Source organism: Purpureocillium takamizusanense, chromosome 1 (genome assembly GCF_022605165.1).
Source record: "Purpureocillium takamizusanense chromosome 1, complete sequence".
NCBI lineage: Eukaryota > Fungi > Ascomycota > Sordariomycetes > Hypocreales > Ophiocordycipitaceae > Purpureocillium > Purpureocillium takamizusanense.
This window is the reverse complement of record NC_063068.1, coordinates 934,875-960,662: the sequence shown is the minus strand read 5'-3', so window position 1 is coordinate 960,662 and position 25,788 is coordinate 934,875. Positions and strand designations below refer to the sequence as shown.

At 61.6% G+C, this 25,788-nt stretch overlaps 11 protein-coding genes across 12 annotated transcripts; 5 read left to right on the top strand and 6 right to left on the bottom strand.

Moving 5' to 3' along the window:
• The first annotated feature begins 98 nt into the window (after positions 1–98).
• JDV02_000314 (uncharacterized protein) lies at positions 99–3,853 on the top strand. The gene is made up of 3 exons (XM_047981108.1): positions 99–801; positions 864–1,695; positions 1,746–3,853. Exons 2-3 carry the CDS (start codon positions 1,322–1,324, stop codon positions 3,766–3,768), a joined length of 2,397 nt encoding a protein of 798 aa, XP_047837066.1. The 5' UTR covers positions 99–801; positions 864–1,321; the 3' UTR covers positions 3,769–3,853.
• On the bottom strand, positions 3,791–6,974 carry JDV02_000313 (uncharacterized protein). Its single transcript, XM_047981107.1, has one exon. The coding sequence runs from the start codon at positions 6,608–6,610 to the stop codon at positions 3,932–3,934; it is 2,679 nt and encodes an 892-aa protein (XP_047837065.1). The 5' UTR covers positions 6,611–6,974; the 3' UTR covers positions 3,791–3,931.
• Positions 6,975–7,422: 448 nt separating this feature from the next.
• On the top strand, positions 7,423–8,316 carry JDV02_000312 (NADPH:quinone reductase; the record flags this gene model as incomplete). Its single annotated transcript, XM_047981106.1, has 2 exons — positions 7,423–7,448; positions 7,665–8,316. 2 exons carry the CDS (start codon positions 7,423–7,425, stop codon positions 8,314–8,316), a joined length of 678 nt encoding a protein of 225 aa, XP_047837064.1.
• A 180-nt stretch (positions 8,317–8,496) lies between these two features.
• On the bottom strand, positions 8,497–9,480 carry JDV02_000311 (uncharacterized protein; the record flags this gene model as incomplete). Its single annotated transcript, XM_047981105.1, has 1 exon — positions 8,497–9,480. The coding sequence occupies one exon, from the start codon at positions 9,478–9,480 to the stop codon at positions 8,497–8,499; it is 984 nt and encodes a 327-aa protein (XP_047837063.1).
• Positions 9,481–10,324: 844 nt separating this feature from the next.
• JDV02_000310 (uncharacterized protein) lies at positions 10,325–11,448 on the top strand (the record flags this gene model as incomplete). The annotated part of the gene is made up of 1 exon (XM_047981104.1): positions 10,325–11,448. Exon 1 carries the CDS (start codon positions 10,432–10,434, stop codon positions 11,446–11,448), a length of 1,017 nt encoding a protein of 338 aa, XP_047837062.1. The 5' UTR covers positions 10,325–10,431.
• A 7-nt stretch (positions 11,449–11,455) lies between these two features.
• On the bottom strand, positions 11,456–13,327 carry CIT3 (Citrate (Si)-synthase). Its single transcript, XM_047981103.1, has 3 exons — positions 13,051–13,327; positions 12,118–12,992; positions 11,456–12,066 (listed from the first exon to the last, which is right to left on the bottom strand). Exons 1-3 carry the CDS (start codon positions 13,093–13,095, stop codon positions 11,571–11,573), a joined length of 1,416 nt encoding a protein of 471 aa, XP_047837061.1. The 5' UTR covers positions 13,096–13,327; the 3' UTR covers positions 11,456–11,570.
• A 195-nt stretch (positions 13,328–13,522) lies between these two features.
• On the top strand, positions 13,523–15,769 carry ICL2 (Isocitrate lyase). The gene is made up of 2 exons (XM_047981102.1): positions 13,523–14,182; positions 14,239–15,769. Exons 1-2 carry the CDS (start codon positions 13,774–13,776, stop codon positions 15,630–15,632), a joined length of 1,803 nt encoding a protein of 600 aa, XP_047837060.1. The 5' UTR covers positions 13,523–13,773; the 3' UTR covers positions 15,633–15,769.
• On the bottom strand, positions 15,649–17,084 carry JDV02_000307 (uncharacterized protein). The gene is made up of 3 exons (XM_047981101.1): positions 16,687–17,084; positions 16,490–16,631; positions 15,649–16,438 (listed from the first exon to the last, which is right to left on the bottom strand). Exons 1-3 carry the CDS (start codon positions 16,749–16,751, stop codon positions 15,785–15,787), a joined length of 861 nt encoding a protein of 286 aa, XP_047837059.1. The 5' UTR covers positions 16,752–17,084; the 3' UTR covers positions 15,649–15,784.
• A 685-nt stretch (positions 17,085–17,769) lies between these two features.
• Positions 17,770–20,281, top strand: JDV02_000306 (Glutamine synthetase). The gene is made up of 3 exons (XM_047981100.1): positions 17,770–18,994; positions 19,045–20,026; positions 20,155–20,281. Exons 1-3 carry the CDS (start codon positions 18,124–18,126, stop codon positions 20,183–20,185), a joined length of 1,884 nt encoding a protein of 627 aa, XP_047837058.1. The 5' UTR covers positions 17,770–18,123; the 3' UTR covers positions 20,186–20,281.
• Positions 20,056–22,922, bottom strand: JDV02_000305 (uncharacterized protein). Of its 2 annotated transcripts, XM_047981098.1 has the most exons (3): positions 21,212–22,922; positions 20,809–20,935; positions 20,056–20,578 (listed from the first exon to the last, which is right to left on the bottom strand). In XM_047981098.1, exons 1-3 carry the CDS (start codon positions 22,632–22,634, stop codon positions 20,476–20,478), a joined length of 1,653 nt encoding a protein of 550 aa, XP_047837056.1. In that variant the 5' UTR covers positions 22,635–22,922; the 3' UTR covers positions 20,056–20,475. The 2 variants fall into 2 exon arrangements, with proteins under 2 accessions (XP_047837056.1, XP_047837057.1); XM_047981099.1 differs by having other exon boundaries at positions 20,809–22,922.
• Positions 22,923–24,789: 1,867 nt separating this feature from the next.
• JDV02_000304 (uncharacterized protein) lies at positions 24,790–25,269 on the bottom strand (the record flags this gene model as incomplete). The annotated part of the gene is made up of 1 exon (XM_047981097.1): positions 24,790–25,269. One exon carries the CDS (start codon positions 25,267–25,269, stop codon positions 24,790–24,792), a length of 480 nt encoding a protein of 159 aa, XP_047837055.1.
• Between the last annotated feature and the right edge of the window lie 519 nt (positions 25,270–25,788).

The window sequence follows — 25,788 nt, the reverse complement described above, 5'->3', positions numbered from 1 at the left end:
TCCAATTGCCCCTCTTGCCCCTGCCCCGTTCCGATACCAGGTTAGTACGTAGTCAACACTGAACCGTGGCCACAAGTTACAACCGACATCGACTGATAGGACACTGCAGACATACTCTTGGGGTACTGTGTACAGCGTTGAGAGGGAACTCCCACGTCACCCTGCGCAAGCCATCCAACCAGTCTCATCACATCAGCAGCTTCGTACGCCGCGAGGCAGACGCCAGCACCCTCGCGGGGAGCTCTCCGACCGCTTCTCCGGAGCTACAATCACCGACCCATGCTCGTTCGGAGCCGGCGGCGATCCCTATCATGGACCCTCCTTAACCCCTGGCTGGACAGGAAAGAACCTTTGGCTCCCCCCAGCAACCGACACCGTCGCCTGCAACGCGGCATGGCCCAAGGCGAGACGACAAGATGGCAGTGGCGAATCCCGTTGGGTCAGGCTGAACATCGTGACAAGGCGGCGTCTGGAAGTGCAACGTCTGTTCCTTCTCAGCCTGTCAATTCCAGGGACTCGATTCCATGCCAAGCGTCCTGGGAAGCGACAGTTCCAGGCCACATGACGAAAGGATGTCATCGGCTCAATGCCCAAAGCGACGGCTATCTTTCTTCTCGCCCGTAAGCTGAGGCTCGCTGCGGAGAACCGGCCTCGTGCCCAGGGGCGTCCATGAATTCTCGCGCGCCTATCATCGGCAGCGTCCTTGTCAATGGACATGGAGCTAGGTAAGCTCTTCGGCCGTAATCAAGGGACTTTTGGGGTGCAACTGGCCATGCCCGGCACGAGGTCGCTTAAAAGCCGGTACGCAACCTCTAGTACGGCCTTGCTAGAGCTTGCTGCTAGTAGCTAACTTACGTATGAAGTACCAGAGCCAAGCAAGCTACGGTCTGTCGGCAGACGCAGCCCGGCGCCATGGCTTGTTCCCTGAAATTGGCCGACGCCACGGACTTAAACGACATGCCACCTCCCTCGCACCAACGCTGCGTAACATTGCAGGAGCGGGTATCGTCCGGGTGAATATGGGTATCATGGGAATGCGGGGTCGTGAGATAGCCGTCGCCTCCATCCCATCGTTCGCCAGACGCGCTACAAGAATGTAACGCGGGGATGCTCGACTATGTGGAGCGCCAGCACACTGCTGAGCCGTGAAGGACCGCTCGTGGGGGTCGCCAGTGCGACCATGGTTGTCGTGTAAGTGCACCATCCCATCCCGGCAACGAGGTTCGTCCTGCTTTAAGCGGACGATCCCCAGGGGCTTTGCGTATCGGCATGCAGTGTCTCTGCGTCTGCGTGGTGAACAGTCATCTCTCGGCACGCGTTTATGATGAAGAACCCTTTCAACACGGGCTCTGAGCCCGTCTCGGACAAGTACAGCGATGAGAAGTCGCCCTCTCCGGATATCGAGCGTATCGAAGCCGCACGCGCCGAGCTGGAAGAGATCCGCAAGGCGCATCAGTGGGATCCGAATCTGCCCAAGGACAAGCTTGATATTGTCAATGCAGCTATCGAACATGGCGATCCAAAGGAGCTGCTTCAAGCCGACGCCCTCTTCACCGAAGACTCACCTTATGAAGAGGTCCGGGCCGCCGTGCGCAATACGGACGGTGAGGAGGTGGCCAACACCGTGAGGGCCTGGACACTTGGCATGTTTTTCGTCACCATAGGCAGCGGGCTCAACATGTTTCTCAGCATGAGGTAGGATGGTCCATATCTGCGACGTGCGCTGAAGCTCACCCCTGATGTAGGAGCCCGGCCATCAACTTTCCCGCCATTGTTGTCCAGCTGCTGGTCTACCCTATTGGGTGCGCTTGGGCTAAGCTGCTCCCGACCAGAGTCTTCAACACGTTCGGTCTACGCTGGACCCTGAACCCGGGCCCTTTCACCATCAAGGAACATGTCGTCGTTACGCTCATGGCCAACGTGTGCATTGGCTACGCCTATAGCACCGACGCCCTGCTCGCCCTGCAGGGCAAGCCGTTCTACAATCTCAACCTGGGATGGGGCTTCTCTCTCCTCTTCACCCTGAGCTCACAGCTCATCGGCATCTCCCTCGCTGGCATCTTCCGCCGCTTTCTCGTCTGGCCTGCCGCCATGATGTGGCCCAACCAATTCGCCAACACGTCCCTGTTTTATGCGCTGCACGATAAGAGCAAGAGCGATGGCGTGCACTCTAATGGCTGGCGCATCAGCCGCTATCGCTGGTTCGGCCTCGTCGCCATGGCCATGTTCTGCTACTACTGGATTCCCGGCGTCTTGTTTCAAGGGCTGTCTGTCTTTGCCTTTATCACATGGATCAAACCCAACAACGTTGTGGTCAATCAGCTGTTTGGTGGCGTGACTGGTCTCTCGCTCATTCCCATCACGTTTGACTGGACATATGTGACTGCCTATCTCGGCGATCCTCTACTCGCCCCGACACATTCGCACGTCAACACCTTGGTCGGCCTGTTCCTGTTTGTCATCATTACCACCATTGGCATCACATACAGCGGCGCCCTGTTCGCCGACTATCTGCCTCTGGTCACGGCTCAGACCTATGATAACACTCAAAACTACTATAATGTCAGTCGCATCCTCGGTCCCGGTTACACCTTTGACGAGGCCAAGTACAAGTCGTATTCGCCTTTATTCCTGGCTCCTACGTTTGCCCTCAACTACGGGCTCTCTTTTGCCGCGCTCACGTCTGCCATTGTCCACGTCGGGCTGTATCATGGCAAAGAGGTGTGGTATCGTTTCAGGGCCGCCCACAACCAAGAGCCCGACGTGCACATGAAGTTGATGAAGAAGTACACGCACGCCCCAGACTGGTGGTACGCTGTTCTGTTCGTCTTGTCCGTTGCGCTTGGCCTTGCCACCGCCGAGGGCTTCGAGTCGCAATTGCCCTGGTGGGCCTTTTTCGTGTCCATTATCATCGCCATGGTTTTTGTCGTCCCCACCACGATGATCCTTGCCGTGTCCAACATCCTGCTGAGCCTCAACGTCATATCGCCCTTTCTCGCGGGCTTCATCATCCCCGGCCGGCCGATTGGCGTCATGATGTTCAAGGTGTTTAGTACCATCACGCTGGGCCAGGCACAGACCTATAGCGGCAACTTGAAGCTCGCACACTACATGAAGGTGCCGCCACGCGTCACTTTCATCTGCCAGGTCGTGGCCACGATATGGGCCGTGTTCGTCCAGATTTCCGTCATGAACTGGACTCTGGGCAACATCGACGGCGTGTGCGACAATAAGCAGACCAGCCACTTCACCTGCCCGAACGGCCGCGCATTCTTCTCGTCGAGCATCGTATGGGGCGTCATCGGTCCTCGGCGCATGTTTGGCGCGGGCAGCATGTACGCCCAATTCAACTGGTTCTGGCTGATCGGGGCGTCGATGCCGATCATTCTGTACGTGCTCACGAAGCGCCTCAAAATCAGCTTCTTCGGCCACTTCCAGGCTCCCATCATGCTCGGCGCCATGGCGTGGCTCCCGCCAGCGACGCCGCTCAGTTTCTCGTCGTGGGCGATTTTTGGGCTCATCTTCAATCGCTGGATACGGCGCAAGTGGCATGGCTGGTGGTCGACTTACAACTATGTGACGGCCGCGGCGTTGGATGCCGGGCTGGTCCTCAGCACCATCATCATCTTCTTTGCAATTACATTCCCGGGCGTCAAAGCTCCGCAGTGGTGGGGGAACGTGACAGTCTTTGAGACGCTGGACGCGACGTATGCTGCGGTTGTCAAGGCGGTGCCGGAGAATGGGACGTTTGGGCCTGCCACCTGGTGATGAGGGTGGGATTGGCCGGCTTTGATGAGTCTAATGAATTTTATGAATCTTATGAATCTAGTTGCTCTTTTGCGCCATCCTAGCCTGGCTTTTGACCCGATTGGCGTGTATCATGACCAACAAGCCAGTGAAGTGCAGGCGGTTCAATACATCGTGACAGCTTCTAAGTCAGAACAAAGTCTTTCTCTAGGCCAGAGTCCAGGGCCTCCCCGTCCATGATGCCATCGCAGTATGTCTCGCCAATGAACTCGTTGGTGCCGTCCCCCCTATCCCGCAGCACGTGAGGCACCGAAGCCCCATACAAGACCACCACGTCGTCGCCCGCGCTCGTCTCCGCCGGGCCCATGCCCACGCGGCCACTCTGGGTCCTGTACACCCTCCTGCCCACGTTCCTTAGCAGGTGTCCCGTGAACTCGCCCATGTCCGGGTCCAGCACGGCCTGGGGATCGAGCCCGACGCGGGCAAAGGCGCCGGCGTCCTGCCGCAGCGTGACGTACTTGAAGCGGCGGCGGAAGACGACCCACCACGCGGCGAACCCGACGGCCGCCGACGCGAGGGCCAGGCCGAGCATGTCCTCGACGAAGTCGACGGCGGCGTCGCGCAGCAGGCGCAGGGCGGCGGGCGGGTCGCACGCGAGGAGGCGCAGGGCGGAGAACTCGGGCGCGGGGACCCAGTACCAGGGCGTGATGCCGATGGTGGCGTAGATGCGCGTGATGCGGTAGGCGTCCCGCGTGGCGTCGGCGCGGAGGAGGCGGAGGCCCACGTTGGAGATGCTGGCTTCGAGGGTCGAGAGCTTGGCCATGCTGGCGGCGGCCGTGGTGGTGGTGGTGGTGCTGCTGCTGTCGAGACGGCTGCGGAAGTAGCGCCATGAGAGGCCCGAGTCGCAGACGCGGAGGCACGTATGTCGGTGCGCGCGCTGCTGCTCCTCTTGGTCGTCGCCTTCTTCTTCTACTTCTTCTTCCTGGTCGTCGCCACGCTCGTTCTTGCCAGCGTCCCTGTCTTGCTGCCGCTTGATGATGTGGCCGCCGCCGTCGCCGCGACGGGCCTCGCGCACAAACTCGTCCACCTCCTCGAAGACGCGGCGTGCGGAGCGCTTGTCGACCAGCTCGGTGATGCGGCCCTCGGGGTCTCGGCAGTACGTCTGCTCCCCTACGCGGACGACCTTGTCGACGGCGACGCCACGAATGGTCAGCCTCCCCGCGGCGTCGTCGACGGTGAAGCGAGCGGCGCGCGGCGCGGCGTCCTTCCCACAGGACGACGAGGCCGCAAAGACGGGCTGCTTGAGGCGCGCGTACCCGACGGGCAGGCGCACGGCCATGGCCCAGTCGATAACCCACGAGGGCAGGCCAGGGGTGGTGCGCGGCCGCTGGGCGAAGAGCAGCGCGTCGACCGTCTCCTCGAGCAGCATGCCCGTGACCTCGGTGTAGACGCGCGCGACGACGTCCTCGCCGCCGTAGCGCACGCGCACCCTCGCGGCGAGGGGGTCCGCCTCGTCGACGAGCCCGAGCAGCGCGAAGACGCGGTCCTCGGGCAAGCGGGCGCCGATCTTGACGGGGACGACGCCGCCGCCCTCGTCGCCGACGACGTTGTACTTGAGCAGCACGTCCATGAGCCCCGCGCGGCGGCGCAGGCGGTGCACGGCCTTGCGCTCCTGGAAGATGCGGCCCATGCCGGCGCCGAGGTCGAGCAGGGCGGCGCGGGCGCGCAGCTCGCGGGGCGGGCGGGGGACGCCGCCGCCGCGGGCGCGGCGCACCCAGTGGGTGTTGGCGACGTTGAAGAAGAAGAGGGCGGCGCGCATGCAGTCGAAGCAGAGGGTGCGGCGGCCGCAGACGAAGACGACGAGGGGCGCGAGCGTCGCCTCCTGGATGGTCCAGAGGCGGTTGTTCCACGGTCGCGACAGCACGTCGGCCATGCCGTCGAGAGGGAGGGCGTCGCCGCAGCGGTTCACGAGGCCGAGCAGCGCGTCGTAGTCGTCGCGCAGGCGGCGGTGCTCCTCTTTGCGTTCCTCCTCGTCTTTGTCTTGGTCGTCGTGGCCGTCGGTAGTGGGCTGCTGCTGCTGCACAGGCACGGGGTCCTCCTCCGCCACGACGGCGTCAAAAATGCGCATGGCCGACGACACGCGCGGGCCCAGCAGCCGGCCCAGCACACCGTCGCCGCCGGGGAGCACCTCGGCGGCGACATAGTCGAGGTAGCGGTCCGAGGCGCGCGTCGGGGGACCGAGCCAGATGAGGGTGCGCGCGCAGCGGGCGTAGATGACGCGCATGAGCGGCACCTGGACGCTCTTTTCGACGGCGTCGCGCTGGTTGAGGCAGATTTGGTCAACAAAGAGCGGGCGGCGGCGGCGATTCTTGCCGTCTATATCGTCGTGGCCGTCCTCACCATCGCTGTCTTCTCCTCCTGCCGTGGGGGAGAGGTACAGCAGCGCGAGCTCGAGGGCCCGGTAGATGCGCAGCTCACGAGGACGACCATCATCATCGACGCCATCGCCATTGGGGCCAGAAGGCTCGACGATGATGCGGCGGTCGGGCTCCGTGACGCCCTCGGGGATGTCCCACGTGTAGGACAGGGCGTCGTACGGCGGCGCGCTCACCTGGCCAGTGCCGGGGGCGACGTCGGCGTCGGCGTCGGCATCGACGTCCCGCTCGAAGATGCGGACGCGTACGGTGCCATGGCAGCCGGGGAGGAGGGCAGGCCTGGGCGGGAGCAGCTCGATGAGGCGAAAGGTGCGGCGCGAGGGGTCGAGCGGCGCGTACTCGTAGGGCTTCAGCGCGCCGCCGGTGGTGGTGATGATGTTGGCGATGGAGTCCAGCAGGGAGGACGATGCCAGGGGCGGCGGTGGCATCGGATGGACGGGTGCGGCGCAAGCCACGACGCAGACGTCGTCATGGCGCGCAGAAAGAGACGCGGCGGTCCGGGTTCCCCTGTGTATTTATGGCAGTGATGCTGGTGGTGGTGGCCATGGTGACTGGTGCCTGAGACGGCCGGTTGGTCGCGATGCGCCTCAGCCGCAATATTGGTCTGGGCCCTGGGGGGGGGGCTTGCCAATCACGCCTGGGGCGAGCGAGTGGTGCGTGCGTGTGGTCCACCCGCCAGGTTGCACGAGCATGCTGAAGCGAACCCTTGGGGGGCATTCTCCTCGCATCTTGTGTGTACATGTAGAGAAGAAAAACAAGATCTCTGCGCATGGGTGTTGTGGTGACGACATGTGCACCTTGGTAGGTGAGGTGGAGGTGAGTGACTTGAGAATGATATGTTGAGGTGTAATAAGCCGAGAAGAGGTGACTATAATTGACGGGGAGTGAGTGAGTGAGTGCTCACTCGCCGTCTGTGGCCGACTTACCGTTGAGCAGCCAAAAACTGCAGTCTACAGCCTGAAGCAGCAAGAGAGAGACATGCTCCATCAATCCAGCATCCGGACTTGTTGAACTTGTATGAGCGGGAGCCGATTGGCGGGCGGTGCACAGGTTGTGTCCCGTTCGTACATCTACAGGCCCATTATCTACAGTATAGTTACAGCGGGGTCGTCCTCGCTGAGATGCGCCCAGCAACAAACTCAACACCATGACGCACTTGATTCCTCATCCGACCGGCGTCGCAGGCACGCAGCCGCGCGACACACACCACTGCTGGCCGTATCCCGTCTTGCTCACAAAAATGAGGCCTACAATACACGGCCGATTGTACCTACCATCCATCACTCACACGACTCTCGCAGTTTCATGAAACAAATCGAGCCTCACCACCATCACCACCACCACCACCACCATCCGCAATGACCGACGACAGCAGCAGCAGCAGCAACACCACCACCACGATGAAAACGTGGCAATTTTCCTCCCCGGGCCCCGTCGCGTCCACCCTCGCCCTCACCACCTCGGCCCGCCCCTCGGACGCAGACCTCGCCGCCGCGCCGCCGGGCTCAACCCAGCCGACTACAAGGTCGCCGAGGCGGGCATGCTCGCGCGCCTGCTCGCCCCGTTCCCCAAGACGCCCGGCATGGACCTCTGTGCCCGCGTCGTCGCCGTGCAGCAGCATCCGTCTCCTCAGGGAGACGAGGCCGCCGCCGACGTCAAGCCGGGCGACGCCGTCCTCGGCCGTCTCGATCCCACCAAGCGCGCCGGCTCGCTCGCCGAGTACGCCCTCCTCAAGCCCGACGAGTACGCCAAGCTGCCCGAGCAAACAACGGCCGCCGCCGCCGGTACCATGGATTCGGACACGCCGCTGCTGCGCGCCGCGTCGGCCTCGTTCCTCAAGCCCGCCGCGCCCTACGTCTTCGTCGGCGGCGAGGTCTCGCTCGCCAGCACCGCAAACATGGCCAACGCCCTGCTGCGCCCGGCCTTCCTCGGCGGCGGCAGGAACAGGGTCGTGCCGTACCTGACGCGCAACAGCCACGAGGACCTGGCCCAGACTGCCGCCTGGATCGCCGACGGCAAGCTCAGGACCGTGGTGGACTCCGAGTACAGGTTCGAGGACGCGCCCAAGGCGTATGAGCGCGTCAAGAGGGGGCCGAGCGCCGGCAAGGTCATAGTCGTGGTTCATGAAGCTTAGACCCCTGGCTGTCTGAGGCAGGTGTGCAAAGAGACTGCTTCCCGGCGAATCAGCCTTGTTTGTGAACGATCCCCCGCAGCATGAAGCGCATTCAGCATCGCAGCTCTGCGTGCGTCTCACGGCCGTGGAACCGTGCTAGTATGTTGTCTGGCCCGCGAAATATTGCCGCGCAGGAGCTTATCAGTCTCCCTTGCGGGCATATACAACGTAAAATGGCATGTATGCATGCACATGACCGCTCTGTATCTCGAGCTTTACCTGCGCCACGAGGTCATGCACATCAGCCGTGGACAGCCCCCCCGCCAGAAGCATCTTCACCGACCCCTCGAGGCCCCTTACCACGTTCTCAGCCATCCACTTGCCAACATCGCGATACTTGGGGTGCTTTGGCCAGTCTCCCACCGGATACGGCAATACCTTCTCGACGATGTCGATGTATCCTTCCGCGGCGAGCACATCCTTGAGATGTTTCATGCGCGTTGCATCTCGTCCATAAGCTGCCAGGCCCTTGGCAAGCGTTTCACCGAACCTCTCCATCGCGGTGCCGCTGCTGCTTCCGTCCGACGAGAACACCTCCGGGGTATGGTCCTGGAACTCAACCCAGCCCCCCGGCTTGAGATGCTTGTATACGTTGCGCAACACGGGGCGAATGTCGCCGAAGCACGTGAACAGAAGCCGCAGGTGGACATAGTCGAAGAAGTCGCATTGGTAGGCCCATTCGTCGTTCTCCGCGTCTTCCTTGACAAAGGAGCAGTTGGCCGCCGCGTCGGTGGGCTGGATCATGCTCAAATCACTCCCGATGACAGCGCAATCCGGGTGTCTCTTGGCATATTCAATCGCCCAGATGCCCGTGCCCGTGCCCACATCCAGCACGTTCTTGGGCTCCACGACGGGTGCCCATGCGAGCTTGCCGTCCAGGAGGAGGCTGACTGCAGCATGTTGCAAGTCGAGCCGGTCTTGCTCCGCGCCGTCGTTGGGTAAGAGATATGTGCCCTGCTTGTACGAGTGATACGTTCGTCCGTGCTCTTCAATCGCACCCTCATCCAAGATGGAGCTACCGGATGGCGCTCGACTCTGCTTGCCGAAATCTTCGAAGCCGTCTTGAATTGTCAGGGCGGGCGGGTTCGTGCCGCCGACGCCATTTTGGCCGGTATTCAAGCTCATGCTTTGATAAGGATGATTGGGTAATGTATGTATGGCATGTGTTGGGTTGCAGAAACAATGGACGCGCGACAAGGAGAAGTGAGGGGAAACACAAGCGGTTGGCCCAACCCCGTCGCCTTCACAGTAAGTACGGATCCGTACCCGGGCGGCCCGTTCCGTGGAGGCGCGCTAGTCAGTCAGTACCCTCAATCTCGTGAGAACAGGTCGTCTTTGATTTGTTTTGGACCTGTGTGGGATGTCATACTGGCCTGAATGAGACAACATTGAATCAAGTCGAAAACATCACCGCGCTCTTGATACGAGAGATACGCCCGATTCTTTTAGGAAATTGCACGTACCAACGGCGCAAATAATATCCGTTTACAGGAGACGTTAGAAGAAGGAAGAGGACTCAGTATCCGGGCTTGTGAATCCAAGGCCGTCTGCCATATATAGCCTGAGAGCAATCAAGAGTATTATGAGAAAGCCTGCCAATTCGATGAAATTGTCTATATGGTGAATGATGAACAGTATACTTCGTTTCATCATGCTGAGAGGAGGCAACTCAGCTAACACATTTATCTGTAACTAAAAAATCTTTCGATACGTGGCGGCCCCCGTTAGCCTTCGGCGGCGGGCGGCTTTGCCCGCGTCAGCATCCATCCACTCTTGCAGAAGACCTGGACGCAGCCAACAACGCACTTCACAACTCACAGGGACAGCGAATGGAGCTCGTCAACCCGCTTCATCAGCGTTGCTCATCCACCATGGTGCCGATCTAATCGAGGGCGTCTCTGTTCCAAACCGGCACTTCAGCGGCTATATTATCTCACTAGAATGCCGCCCGGCGCCGTTTGAGACGCATTTTGGCCGCAATGCACCTTGCCTTCCGGCGGCACCGCTGATGCGCCCGCGACAACCTCCTTCGTCTTCACGCTGCGAACCGCCGCCTGTCTGCACGCTTCATGCTTCATGCTTCATGCTTCACAGCACGACATGGAGTCCGGCGGCGCACAATGCGGCAGTGGCCTCATCGCCTCCGACATCAAGTCATCCATCGTGCTACCCCGTCGCCGCATCAAAGCCATCGCCACCTGGCTGCTCAACCACCACCCCATCCACGGCCGCCCCGTCGTCGCCCGAGCGCCGCCTCCGTCGTACGCCGTCATCCGCGTCGTCTGCATTTCCGACACGCACAACGCGCAGCCGGACCTGCCCCCCGGCGACATCCTCGTCCACGCGGGCGACCTCACCGAGAACGGCTCCTTCGCCGAGCTCGACGCGCAGCTCGCCTGGCTCGCCGCCCAGCCTCACCCCCACAAGCTCGTCGTCGCCGGCAACCACGACGTCCTCCTCGACGACGCGTTCCTCGCCCGGCACCCCGCCCGCCGCTACGGCGATGCGCGTACCAAGGCCGACCTCCCGCTGGGTCCGCCTCTGACCTACCTGCAGGACTCTTCCGCGCGGGTCGGCGTTGTCGACCGCCCCGGTGCTGAGAAGGCGCTCCTCGTATACGGCAGCCCCTGGACGCCGGCGTACGGTGTTTCCGCCTTTCAATACGCTCGCCATGAAGACCCCTGGAATGGTGCCGTTCCGGACGGAGTCGACGTGCTGCTCACCCATGGGCCGCCCCGGGGACACCTCGACCGTCGTGACTTTCACGACGCTGGTTGCAGCTACCTTGCCGCCGAGGTGTTTCGCCTGCGGCCGCGTCTTCACGTCTTTGGTCACATCCACGCCGCGCGCGGTAGGGAAGACTTGGTACTCGATCGCGCCAGGAGAATACATGACGAGGTCTATGCCGGCTGGGCAGGCTGGCCCTCTGTGCTTTTACTGGCGGTAGATGTGCTGCTCGCAAACATGCAATGTCTGCTCCTGGGCAGGGAGCGAATGCTAGCAAGACAACGCGTGACAACATTCGTCAATGCCGCCACCGTGGGCGGACCACACAACGACATCGTCAACGAAGCCATCGTAGTAGAGCTTTGAATAGCAAGTCTATTTTCAGCGCCTATATACAAGTTGTAGTAAATCATCCGTCGCATCGGCCATCCATACATCATTCTTGCGAATTGCTCTCTCTGTCTCGCTCAAAAGTCATCATCAACCGCTTACTGACCCTCAGCCTGCTTAAGCAGACCCTCAAGGTTGATGCTCTTAGGTCGCTCAATCGGCAGGCCCAGGGCGCGGTCCCAGATCAGCTGCGCCAGCGGGCCAAGACCGCGCGACACACCAAACGTGGCCGTGTAGTAGAGCGTCTCGTGGAAGCCATAGTGGTGGAAGAGAACGCCCGACGACGAATCGACGTTGGGGTACGGGTTCTTGGTCTTGCCGTGCTTCTTGAGCACCTCGGGCGCGATGCGGCTGTTCTTCTCCACCAACTGGAACACGGGGTCCTTGGCAATCTCCGGGCGCGCCGCCGCGTAGTCCATGAGAGCCTCGAAGCGCGGGTCAGGCTTGCGCAGGACGGCGTGGCCGTAGCCGGGCACGACGCGGCCCGAGTTGAGCGTCGACCACAGGTAGTCGTTCACGTCCTGCTCTGTGTAATTGGCAGGAATGTTCTCCTTCATCTGGAGGATCCAGCGGAGAACCTCCTGAGCGGCCAGACTGTGCCACAGTTAGCGCAAGCTCAATTGAGACAGGATTCCAGACACGTACCCGTGCAGAGGGCCAGCAAGACCCTGAAGGCCGGCAGAGTAGGACAGGAAGGGGTCGCTCAGGGCGCTGCCGACGAGGTGCGTGGCGTGGGCCGAGACGTTGCCTCCCTCGTGATCGCCGTGTAGGGCCAGGTAGAGGCGCAGCAGATCCTGGAAGTTCTCGTTCTCCTTTCCGCCCTTGCCGAGCATGGCGGCGAAGTTGTAGGACCAGTCCTGCTCGAGGTCGACCTCAGCGGGCAGAGCACCGCCGCCGCGGTACGAGTTCTGGTAGATTTTGGCGGCAATCGTGGGCAGCTTGGCCAGCAGGGAAATGCAGTCGTCGAAGGTGGGCTCCCAGTAGTCGGCCTTGTTGAGACCCTTCTCGTACGCCTTGGCAAACTTGGAATTGTAGTTAAGGGCCGACACGGCAATGGCGAACTGCGTCATGGGGTGCAGATCCGTCGGGAAATCGTCCAGCATCTTATTAACAAAGGCAGGCAGCTGAGCCTTCTCGGCGAGTTCGCGCGAGAGGACGCGGACCTGGTTGGTGGAGGGCACCTGGCCGGTGAGGAGCAGCCAGAACATGGCCTCGGGAAGCATCTCGGTGCCGGTCTTGCCCTTGGGCAGGACCTTTTGGCAGTCCTTGATGGTCTTGCCGTGGAAGCGAATGCCCTCGTTGGCGTCGAGGACAGAGCCTTCCCAAACCATGGCCTTGAGGCCACGCATGCCGCCAAGAGTGTTCTCGATCTTGACATCGCCAATGACCTTGGAGCCGTGGGCCTTGACCTTCTTGAGGAGCTCGCGCTTGGCGGGGATGACCTCCTTGAGCGTGGCCTTGAGATCCGGCTCAGCGGAGCTGCTGTAGGGACGGGCGCCGAGCAGCGCCGCGCGGGCAAGCTGTGGCTGTCATTAGTGGGTTTCCAGCAAAATGCAAAGCAAGTCGGCGGGCACGTACCTTCATGGAGCCCAGGGCTCGGGACGTCCTCAGGTTGAGGGCCATGGCTGCGGTTGAGGTTCGACACTGTGGGGTATCTGGGGGAAATCCGGGGTCAGGTCAATTGACGTCTTCACGGTAAAGTCAGACGACGACGATTGCCAGAGGAGAGGCGACGAACCAAGTCGGGCTTCTTCAAAAGCAACTGGCGGAGAACAGGAAATGGAAAAAATGTCCAGCAGCTTAGCCGAGCTGATGGTGTTGCAGCCGAGCGGCGGCCGGCCGCCGCGAGCCAACGGCACGGCTTGACAAGCACCTGCATCCCACCTTCCCCAAGGTTGGCGGGGAGGCGAGACAGCCGAGGAAAGCCGTCCAGGGCCGGACCAGCGGGTTCCACCGAGCGCCGTGATTGGCCAATGTGCCCAAAGATCTGAACTCGCCCCGGCAACTTTGGCAACTCTGTGGGCCCAACGCACCTGCCGCTGGACATGTTCTTGCACGCGGAGAAGGGGCCCCTCGGTGACGTTTCGGCCGCCTCTGCCGTTGCTGACTTGCCCTGGTCAACCCGGGCCCGGACCGTCCTCGGCTTTGCTCGACACAGTGCTCGACCTCCGAGCTTTCCAAACTTTGCCTCACCATTAATAATATCGGCAAGCATCGTGGGCGTAAAGCGTGACCTGGAGTCTCTTTATCTCATCATTGACGGCTCTGTTATTGTCGCGACTGGACTTCGTCATCGACGTCATGATGCAACGGATAGCATCTAGGGCCTCGCGCCGCGTCCTCGCCACTTCCCGCCTCACCTCTCGCCCCGCGCGAAACACCGCGACAGCTGTTCGCTGCCTTTCGACGACGACGGTCAACATGGCCAATCCCTTCTCTCACGCCGTCTCGCCTTCCGATGCCTTCCAGTTGCTGCCCGAGTCGCAGAAGACTGGCGACGCCGAGAATGCTCTGTACGAGGCGCAACTCAAGGAGGTCGAGGCATGGTGGTCGTCGCCGCGTTTCCAGGGCATCAAGAGGCCCTACTCGGCCGCCGATGTTGTTTCAAAGCGCGGAACCCAGCAGATCTCGTACCCGAGCTCTGTCATGGCCACCAAGCTCTTCGAACTGCTCAAAGAGCGCCTGTCCAGGGGCGAGCCGGTACACACCAGTTAGTGCTCGTCCACCTCTTCGCATTCGAGGAAGCCTCGCTAATGAAAGTTTCAGTGGGCGCGATCGATCCCGTTCAGATGACGCAGCAGGCACCGCACCAGGAAGTTCTTTACATTTCCGGCTGGGCCTGCTCCTCCCTTCTCACCACGACTAACGAGGTCTCGCCCGATTTTGGTGACTACCCCTACAACACGGTGCCCAACCAGGTTCAGCGCCTCGCCAAGGCCCAGTCCATGCACGACCGCAAGCAGTGGGACACGCGCCGCAAGCTGACGCCTCAGCAGCGTGCGTCGACGCCTTACATCGACTACCTGCGACCGATCATCGCCGACGGCGACACGGGCCACGGCGGCCTCTCTGCTGTGCTCAAGCTTGCTAAGCTCTTTGCCGAAAACGGTGCTGCCGCCGTTCACTTTGAGGACCAGCTTCACGGCGGCAAGAAGTGCGGCCACCTCGCCGGCAAGGTGCTGGTCCCGACCGGAGAACACATCAACCGGCTGAACGCTGCCCGCTTCCAGTGGGACGTCATGGGCACCGAGAACCTTGTCATTGCCCGCACCGACTCCGAGTCGGGTAAGCTCATCTCGTCGGCTATTGACGTGCGCGACCACGAGTTCATTCTCGGCGTCGCTGACCCGAACATCGACCCGCTCGCCGAGGCTATCCAGGCCATGGAGGCCAAGGGTGCCTCGGGGCCGGACATTGACGCCTTCGAGGCCCAATGGGTCAAGAGCACCAAACTTGTCACCTTTGACGAGGCTGCCGTTGCGCACATGCGCCGCGAGAGCGTGAGCCAAGAGAAGATTGATGAGTACCTGACGGCCACAGCCGCCGACCGCAACATGGGCATCACGCGTCGTCGCGCCCTCGCCTCGCACTACGCTAAGTCCCCCGTATACTTCAGCTGGGATGTGCCGCGCACGAGGGAGGGATTCTACCATTTCAAGGCCGGTATGCCTGCGGCGACCAAGCGCGCCATCGCATTTGCTCCTTACGCCGACCTCCTGTGGGTTGAGACGGGCGATCCCAATGTCGACGTCGCCACCAAACTGGGCCGTGCCGTCCGCGACGTCCACCCGGGCAAGGGCCTGGTCTACAACCTCTCCCCATCATTCAACTGGATGGCCCACGGCTTCACCCCCGAGACGCTTAAGAGCTTCATTTGGGACATTGCCCGCGAGGGCTTCGTCTTGCAGCTCGTGTCGCTCGCCGGCCTGCACTCAAATGCCACCATCTCCAATGAGCTGGCCAAGAACTTCAAGACCGACGGCATGAAAGCCTATGTCGAGCTTGTCCAGCGTCGCGAAAAGGAGCTTGGCTGCGACGTGCTGACCCACCAGAAGTGGAGCGGCGCTAGCTACATCGATGGCATCCTGGGCGCCATCCAGAGCGGAAGCTCCAGCAGCAAGAGTATGGGCGAGGGCAACACGGAGGGACAGTTTAACTAGATTCACATGGGATATAGTGTAACGTAGCTTGCGATTTAGCATCGGCCGGCGTTTGGGTGCATCATGTCTTGCAACTAAATACAAACTTATACACAGAAGACGCCTTAGACACACCACAAGCATCATCTTCATGTTAATCATAAGGCCTCCATCTACTCGAGCGAAGTCTTGGACGCGTTGTTGGTCGGCGCCGCGGGGGCCGGGCCCTCGGCGGTGACGTAGGCTTTGCTTAGGCCGCCGTCGACGACGAAGTCGTGGCCATTGACGAAGCTGGCCTCGTCGCTGGCCAGGAAGACGACGGCGTGAGCCTGCTCCACGGCCTCACCGAAGCGGCCGGTGGGGAAGTGAACCTCGCGGCGGAATCGCTTCGCCTGGTCGTCGCCGAGCCAGTCCTGCAGCAGGGGAGTGTTGAGAGGGGCGGGGCAGAGCGAGTTGAAACGGAAGCCTTCGCGGGCGTGGACCATGGCGAGCTCGCGCGTGAGAGCGAGGACGGCGCCCTTGGAGGCCGTGTAGGCGAGCTGCGGGGTGGCGGCACCCATGAGGGCCACGAACGATGCCGTGTTGATGATGCTACCCTTTTGCTTCTTGTGGCGGCGGAGGGCGAGGACGGCGTGCTTGCAGCCGTACCATACACCCTTAACGTTAATGTTGTGTGTCAGGTCCCAAATGTTCTCAGGGGTATTGACAGCGTCGTCGTCTTTGGCGTGCATGATGCCGGCGTTGTTGAACATGACATCCAGGCCGCCCCAGGGGTCGACCGCCTCGACGAGGGCTTGAATCTCAGCCTCCTTGGAGACGTCGCATTTCTATCTGCTGTGAGTGTCTGCCCGCGGGTCACCGGAACGAAGGATTCGTACCTTGATCTCGACCTTTTGGGCGTTGGGGACGAGCTGCTTGACCTTGGCCTGGGCCTTTTCGAGGGCCTCGACGGAGATGTCAGACATGAGCACGTTGGCGCCCTCCTTGGCGAACAGGATGGATGTCTCGAGGCCAATGCCGCTGGAAGCATGGTTGTTAGCAATGGTCACGGGGAAGTCATGGGCGATGCGCATACCCAGCGGCACCGGTGATGACGGCGTTCTTGCCAGCAAGGCGGCCAGAGGGAGCTGTAGCGGCCATTGTGATGCGGGTATGTCGGAAACTTTTGGGTAACCGGGGTATAGAAGAGCAGACAACAGATGAAGAAGATGGGAGATGAAGGGGGGGAGAATGACGAAGAGGAACGGTCCGCGATAATCGAAGGTATATGGCTTGATCTTTATGGTGGGGTTACATAGGACTCCGGATGTGTGACGCGACCGCGGGGCAGGTGCGGCCGATAAGATAGAGCTGTTTTCACGTCTACCGACTGGTGGGGCGTCGATCACTGGCCATCAATAATGTTCCACGGAGTACGTAAACGGAATACTGGGCTGCGGGCAAGAAGGAGCAGGTGCATCGCGTCGCGCCTTCCCACAGCGCCCGCCAAATGGCAGCTCACGTGGCCGCAGCGGCAGGCGGCAGTGTGTCATGAATTCGAAATGCCACTTTTTTTTTTTGTCAGACTGCATGCATGCGGCATGTACGTGTAGTAGCAAGCCGTCTGTCCAGAAGAGGTGCCTCCCCGACGGGACAACCGCGAGCGACGCCACGACGGTGCGAGCGCGGGGCCGACAGCGGCGGCGGTCTCGGTGCGCGCTCCGATGGACCCGAACCCACCCCAGCGCCCTCGCACACACCGAGACACCATAGCCGCGATGGCCACGGCGGCGCAACCAGAGGCCTCAGTCGGCGCGGGCGAAGACAGGAGAGCCTTTCAACGACCGCTGGGTGCTGCCACGGTGTGTTGCCATGGCGTGTCACGGGAGAGTCCATGACGTTTCACAGAGGCACGGCGTCGCCCCAGAGAGAGAGAGAGAGCAGTCAAAAGACGGTGTGGTCTCTCTGCAGGGTCCACGGCTCACCATGCGACACATTGGGACGCCGCGCAGCAATCCTGGCCCCAACGCCCAATCACGAATGGTCGGCGGCTCAACCCGTGGACGGCGGCGGATTTGCCTTGCTCGATGCGCCAAGATGACATGTCTACTACCTAACCAACCATTGGCCGGATAAGCCATGGGTGTCGAATGGCGGCAGCATCGCGGTCTCGTCAGAGCATCCATGCATCGAAGATACGGGCAAAGCGCAAGATGACAGACATGCTCGTCGCAGACGACCAGCCGCGCACCGGAGAGAGTTAAGAAGGACAAGGCACAAGCAGTCACTTGCGACGGCACCCGCGCGGTCTCTGTGAGCGCATGTCCGCCGTCGCAGCAGCAGCAGCGTCGCAGAACAAGCGACAACAGATCCGAGAAGCGCGCGCATCGCCAGCCGCGAGACCAAGCTGCGCCACGAGAACTGCTGTACAATCCGAGCTCCCCCGTGGCATGTGGACACCCGGAATGAGGTCTAAGGGGGGGGCGCGTTCTCCCCGCGATGCAGGCCCAATCGTCCCTGAATCGAGCCGCCAATGAAGATGCCTGGGGTGCAAGCCACGAGCCGACACGGACCTTGTTGCGGCAGCGGTGCCCCGCCAGAGCCCGCGCGGATCCACGCAGATGACGATGACTACGTCGGCAGCTCCCCAACTGCTGCTAATAACTCGACGGCTGCGCGATCCTGTTTCCTGGCTTGGCCGCGTGCCCGCCCACTCCAGCGTCGAATCAACCCCCGCGCGGCTGACCTTCTTCTCTCCCTTGCGTCACTTTCGTCTTGTCGACCTGATCCCGCTTTTACCCCAGCTTTAATCTCGTCTTCTGGCTCTTGTCGTCCATCCCCTGCCGTGAGCGCGCCGACGTCAGTCCGAGTCGCGAGACTCTCACTACAAACACCCTCCGCCCGCCATCTCCTCTGCCGCGTTCTCGGTCCCTGCGATCTCCTTCCCGTCTCTGCGCCTCCTCATACCTCGTCCGCCCCGAACACCATGTCAGAAATCACCGCTGCCTCCCTCCCCGGGCTCCTCGAGCATGACAACCGCGTCAAGCTCGCCGGCCTCGACGTGGACGGCATCTTGCGCGGCAAGATTGTCTCCAAGAGGAAGTTCCTATCCATCGCCGAGGCTGGCTTCGGCTTCTGTTCCGTCATTTTCGGCTGGGACATGCACGACCAGACGTACCTGCGCGAGCTCAAGGTCTCCAACGCCGAAAACGGCTACCGCGACATGCTCGCCATCCCCGACCTGTCTAGCTACCGCCGCATTCCCTGGGAGAACAATGTGCCCTTCTTCCTCGTCAGCTTCTTCGACCCCGAGACCCGCGACCCCATCGCGGCCTGTCCCCGGGGACTGCTGCGCAGTCAGGTCAAGAAGCTCGAGGCGCTTGGCTATGGCGCCATGGCTGGAGGTGCGTGCGCAGTTGTCTCTCTTCTCCCGATGCCATGCTGACCCTGCCAGCCGAGTACGAGTTTTACACATTCAAGACGCCTTCATCCGACGAGGCGTCCCCAGCCGCATTCCTGCAAAGGAATCCACCGAGTCAGCTTCCCTCGCTGACCGAGGGAATGTTTGGCTACTCGCTCACCCGCCCCGTACACAACAAGGACTGGTACTATGACGTCTACGACACGTGCGCCAACTTTTCGTGTGACATCGAGGGCTGGCACACCGAATCAGGGCCCGGCGTGTACGAGGCCGCCCTCGAATTTGGTGAGGTGGCGCAAATGGCCGACCGCGCCAGCCTCTTCAAGTACGTGGTCAAGAGTGTCGGCGCGAACCATGGCATCACGCCGTGCTTCATGGCCAAGCCCAAGCAGGGCCTCCCCGGCAACAGCGGCCACATGCACATCTCGCTCGTGGACAAGAGCGGCAAAAACCTGCTCGCGCGGGAGACCATGGACGAGAGCGCCGAGTGGAAGGACATTGCGGGCCTGTCCGACATGGGCCGGCACTTCCTGGCCGGGCTACTCGAGGGCCTGCCCGACATCATGCCCATCCTGGCGCCGACCATCAACTCGTACAAGCGGCTCGTGGAGAACTTTTGGGCGCCGGTGACGGTGTCGTGGGGCTTCGAGCACCGCGCGGCGTCGATCCGCATCATCTCGCCGCCGACGTCCAAGGCGGGTGCCACGCGGTTCGAGGTGCGCGTCCCCGGCGCCGACACGAACCCGCACTTTGTGCTGGCGGCCATCCTGGGCTGCGGGTGGCGCGGCGTGGAGCGCAAGCTGGCCATCCCGTGCCCACCCCTCGCCATGGGCCAGGGCGTGGGCGGCAAGGAGGACATGGGCGAGCGGCTGGCCAAGAGCCTGCGCGAGGCGACGGACCGCTTCAAGCACGAGGGCAGCATCGCGCGCGAGGTGTTTGGCGACGACTTTGTCGACCACTTTGGCGGCACGCGGGAGAACGAGGTGCGCCTGTGGGACGAGGCTGTCACGGACTGGTACGTTTGCGCCTCTTGTGTCTCGTTCTCTCTCTCTCTCTCGTACTGATCAATCCCCACTTCCCCCGGCCTTCCTTCCTACGACGAGGCTCCCTGCAACGTATGGCATGCTAACGTGTGGCGACCAGGGAAATGAAGCGATACATAGAGACGGTGTAGAAGGGAGGCGAGGAAGCATCGTTAGAGAAGAGCAAGGATACCCGCTTTCTGTTTGGCCTTCTCACCCTGCGCAACGCAGCGCAGCGCTTGCTCGTTTGTTTGTTTGTCATGATCTTCATTGGCTCATCAAGCCGCCGTGGTTCCTGATGTCACGCCCCCATCGTCGTCGCCGCGGCGTACCACCACCCACTATCCCTGCACCAACCTACCCTCGTGAAGAATATGTGCATCTCGTGCCCCCTCTTGTCGCTGCCCAACAATGCCCGGCAAGCCCATCACAGCCTCTATGCCTATCTGCCGCCAGCGCCCGGCGTCGTCTCGCCGTTGTCGTTGTCGTCCTCGTCCTCATCCTCGTCGTCCTCCTCGAGAGGCTTCTTCGCCGTGATGAAAGTCCTAGAGATGGGCCCGCGTCAGCTTTTCCCTCCCGGTCACTTTTCCTCCACTAGCAGTGCGCCAAAATGAACCGTCGTTGCGCCGTCGCCACGGTCGTGAGATGACGCAAGTTGCGCCGCTGTCGGGGCGGGGATGATGGATGATGACGACCCGCGTGGTGCGGCAGACGAGGGGAGAAGGTTGGTTTGGGGGATAACACAGCGCGAAAAACGGCGGCTAATGAGACTCACATCTTCATGTAGGCTATCCGCGCACGGGGGTCTTTGATCTCGCTCTTGACACGATCGACGAGGTCCCTTGTCTCGTGCTCCTCCCACCCACAGCGGCCAAAGAGCATGAGCGTCCAGTTCTCGAGGCCTGAGTATCGTGGTCAGCCAATCTGCGTAATTCTGTAGGGGGATTATGCCTCGGCTGGGTACATGGGAGACGTGCGTAGGGGGGACAGCAAGGGGAGGTTCGCGGACAGGGCAAGAACAAGGACAAGAGGAGGAGGAATGGGAGGAAGGGGAGGAAGGGGAGGAAGGGGAGGAAGAGGACCGAGAGAATGGTGAAGGACATAAGAGAAGCGAGCGAAGCGAGAGGAACAAACCCGGAGGCCAAAAAGTCACCGTCGCCTAAGGGCTCAACACTTACACGAGTCTAGCATCTGCTCGGCCAGCTTCCCCTTGCGACGTTGCAGGACATCGCTGCCCCAGGCGCGCACGGGCAACCAATCGACGCGCTCGCGCACTACCTGGGCCCCCAGCTCGCCGAGCCAGCTGCAGACCTTGGGGACGGGGTCGAAGTCGACGCCCAGCTTCTCGGCGTTTTGGGCAAAGGCGCGCTGGTACTCGTCGCACGCGGGGCCGACGCCCCCTGGCGGCTTGCCGCTGGCGGTTGTCGCCCCCGCCGCCGCAACCGCAACCGCCGCCGCCGATGTGGAGGGCGGCGACCCAGGCGGGGAGGAAGACGACAGAGACAGGGACAGGGACGGCGAGGGTGAGGGCGAGGCCGATGAGCGCGGGGGGAATGCCGAGGCGGCATCGACGTCGAAGAAGCGGGGGCGGACCTCGGTGAACTCAAGCTGCCCGCCGGGCTTGAGGTGGCCCATGGCCGTGGCGAGGAGGGCGCGCCAGTCGGGCACGCCGCCACCGATGAGGTTCCGAATGTGTATAAAGTCAAAGCGTACCTCGCCGCCGTCGGGGCCGGCCCCGCGCCAGAACCCGGCGGTGGCATCGGCGGCATCGGCGACCTCGAACCGACAGTTTATGGGCACTGCGGCGTCGCCATCTCTTGGCAGAAGCGCGGCCGAGAGGTCCACGCCGAGAACCTGTGCGGAGGGGTACTTGCGCGCCGCCTCCATCGCCCACGCCCCCGTCCCGGTTCCGACGTCGAGGATGCGGAACGGGGCCGCGGGGGGCGTCTGCTCCTTGTTGGTCCCCCGAGTCCCGGGAGCCTCTTCGACTCCGGTGGCGAGAGACGCGGTAGCCGCATGGGGGGGACCGGGCGGTGTCCACGCGGCCGGCCGGCGGGGCGCGGCTGCCGCCCTTTGAGCCGCCGCCGCCGGCACCGTAGAGACGGGCGCGGGCGCAGGCTGTGTAGATGACGAGGAAGAAGAGGGCGGGCGGCGTTGGTTCCGACTCGCGGTGCGCGGCGCATGGGGGTGCGTCTGCTGTCTCAGTCCCCCGCCAGGCCGGTCAATGGGCAGGCGGGCGGCCGCGAGGCGCCCGTCGAGACACAGCTTCAGCAGGTCATGCATGAGCTCCATACGGTGCGCCTCTGATGCATCTTCGGGGAGCAGGACGCGGCCCGAGGCATGGTAGACATGGCCGTAGGCTCGAATGCTGTCCTCTTGCGCCGTGGCGGCGTCCGGCGGCCTCCTTTCGGTGCGGCTGGCCTGTGTGCTCTTGGCCACGCCCTTGGCCTCATCGTCGGCAAGAGTCGCGGCCTCGGCGTCGCTGATGCTCACCGAGTCGCTTCCCACAGGCGGCGGCGGGTGATGCTGGTCACGATGGTGATGAGGCTGCGATTGGCGAAGGGGTATGGCGGTCGAAGGCTTGGACCGAGGGGGCGGCATTGTTGCGACGAGGGTGCCGAGGGCCAATGCGGTGCATGCGGTGAGTGGTGGACGGTGATGCTGGCGATGAGGGGGGATCACGGGTCGGTGAGGCGGCGGCGTGGGAAAGGCGGAGGAGATGCCTACCCAGGGGGGGCGGTGGCCGTGTGGACAACTCAGCGAGGCCGTGCCGAGGCTGGATAAGGGTTCCCAGCGTCAGTCGACGTCGTCGTGATGTGCGGTGTGCGGCAAGGCTAAGCCGGCATCATCACCGCGGGTGGCCCTTGGCAATGCAATGATAGGGGCGGGGGGGGGGGGGGGGGAGGCGAGCGGCTGTGATATGTTGCGCTGCAATGCGATGCGACGGACAACGTTAAAGTCAATCAAGGAGCTAAGTTACGTAGCTGCCGATGCCGATGCCACGCCTACCAACGGTGCGTCGCGTGGCTCTCGGCTCACACTTTGCTTATAACATACAAGATTGGGCCGCGGGGAGCCACCGCCAGCCCGCGGACATACAAGGGGAAACAGGCACAACGGGGACGAAGAGGGGGCGTTGCTCTGTGACTCTCGTGTACCCTCGTCGTCGCAGCTTGGCGGCGCCGGCTTCGCGTGGGCCCAGACAAGGCGTGGGTGTACCAAGTACAGTATGTTTGCAGAATCTGTGGGCGTGGGCGTGGGCGTGGGCGTGGATACGGATGGCCGTGGAATGAATGATGAATGGGCGGGGGTGTGGTCCGTCGGCTAGATGTACGAAGCGGTTTATGTATGTACGAAGTATCATACGGTTGGATGGATGGGCGGAGGGATGCAAGGACGTATGTATGTGTGTGTGTGTGTCTGTGTGTGTGTGTCTGTGTGTGTCTGTGTGTGTATGTGGGCGGGGGGGCGGCATGGAGACTTTGTTAGACGTGTCGGGATAGCTCTTCGCCTCGGTAGCAGCGGCGGGCGCGGCGGCAGCGGGCGAGACGGGTAATTCATCGTCTTGCCAGTTGCGATACAGCGGGTGCATGCAATGCAGGTGATGGCGGAGCGGACGGGACCCTGGTCGACCGACGACGGGCTGCTGGCTGTCCTCTATCGTTGATTGACGGCGGCAATCGGGGAGGGGCACGGCGGCGGCGGCGGGCCCGGTAAGGGGTGATGGGGGGGTGTTTTGAGAGGATTGGAGCTGTAGTCCGATTCTGAATTGATGTAAATAAAGCATTGACGACGGAGGACGGTGATGACGCTGTGGTGGATGATGGCGATGATGGACGACGATGATGACGGTGGTGGTGAAATTGCAGGGCAGAGGAATGCATCGCCCAGGCTCGGGCTCGGGCTGCTGCCAACCGCCGTACCGGACGTTACCTGTACTTACCTGCCTGCTGACTGGCTGCTACTGGCAACTGTAGGTAGTTACCTCCTTCCAGCTGTAGGTGCCCACTGCTGCGCCCCCTGATGACGGAGTTGGAGCCATGTCTGGCGCTGCTTGCGGGCTGCTGCCCTGGCCTCCACTGGCTTCAAGGTTGCTGGCTGCCCTGGCACTGGCTGCCCTGGCCTCCACTGGCTTCAAGGTTGCTGGCTGCCCTGGCACTGGCTGCCCTGGCACTGGCTGCCAGGCTGGCTGGCTGGCACGCTGGCTGGCTGGGTTTCCAGTAGAGGGAGGGTCCCCATCTCCATCGTATCGACTCCACCGCTGCCCAGAATCCATTCCATGATGCCACGGGGCCCACCTGCCGGACCCTCGGCGAGGGCGGGAGATTCCCCGTCCCCGTCATCCAAGGCATGGTGGTTCCATACCCTGATGACGATGAATGGATGCATTGTTTTACAGGGCGCTCGGCTGCGCGGAACGTCCGCCAAACGGCCTTTTTTTCTTCTCTGCTTTTGTGCCCAGGCCCCGCGGAGACGCCGGGGGTGGGGGGCAGGGGGCGGCTACTTTACCTGGTTGGTAACTCCCTATCCTATAACTTGGTGTCTGTACTTCAAGTTGCGATTATAGGAGGGCCCAGCCGCCGCGCCCCGGACTAATAGCACGAATGTTGGACATATAGCAGGAGGGATTGAATCTCGTCAATTCAACACGTGCATTTTCAAGCCAATCTACTACTTGCTCTACTTGGGCCGACCAGCAGCCGCCATCTCAACATGTGTAAAAAAAAATATAAAAAAATAAAAAATAAAAAAATATTCACATCCGCTTGCCATTGAACGTCACCACATTGTTCTCATCTACCTTCATGTCGGTCGTCTTGCCAAAGCCATGCGTGGCGTGCACGACGTTGTCACGACCGACGAGGCGCTGGAGGTTTTCCTTGACGCGGCGATAGTCGATCTCGAGCCCCTCGGCTACGGACCTCAGGTCGTCATCGTTCGCGAGATCGGGGTCCTTGGCAAGGGTCGTGTCGATGGTCAGGAGATAGCCCCTCATGCGCCTCATGCCCGACGCCTCTACGGCCTCGACGAATTCATCCCACTTCTTGCGGGCTTCGGACCAGTCACTGCCCAGGCTCAAGTGCAGGAGGAACCGCGTCGGGCCGCCTCTCCGGGGCTCGCCCGTCACGACGACGCCCACGCAGGTACCAAAGCCTTTGGAAAAAAGCTCCGACTCGCCGACCTTGCGGCTATCGAAATCTCCCATCGAGACTTCGTTCTTCTTAGTTTCTGGCATGCTATATGATACGCTGGGGCCTCGAGGATAAGATTTCTGGTTCTGACTGAAGTAAAACTGATCTTGACTGAGTAGCTATTGTTTCTGATCTTGGATATCATGACACCAGCTTGATGGATAGCAGCAAGTGGCATCTTATACCTCAAATTCCTATGCTCATCAATGCCATCGGGCCATCTTCATCAAGCGTGAGCCAGCGCCAGCCTTTGTTGTTGCCCCATGTTGTCAAACTGCATGTGGCCCGGCTCTTTGAGACGAGAAATGTAAGCCATGGTCTCGTTTGCCAAAGACGTTGCCTCCTATCATCGTAGCAAATGCTCCAAAAAGAAACCACCGTTGTTGCTTGACAAGCATAACGATGTGAATTAAAAACTAGGGAACGGTTGTGGTGGTGTTTTGCCGTCACAGATAGCAAGCAAAACGGTTCAGAAGACTCCATGACGGCACCAAAGGGCTGATGAAGCCGTTGCAAACGTCGGTGTATTCTTTTGCATCTTGAATATTGTTTGCCCAGTTGGT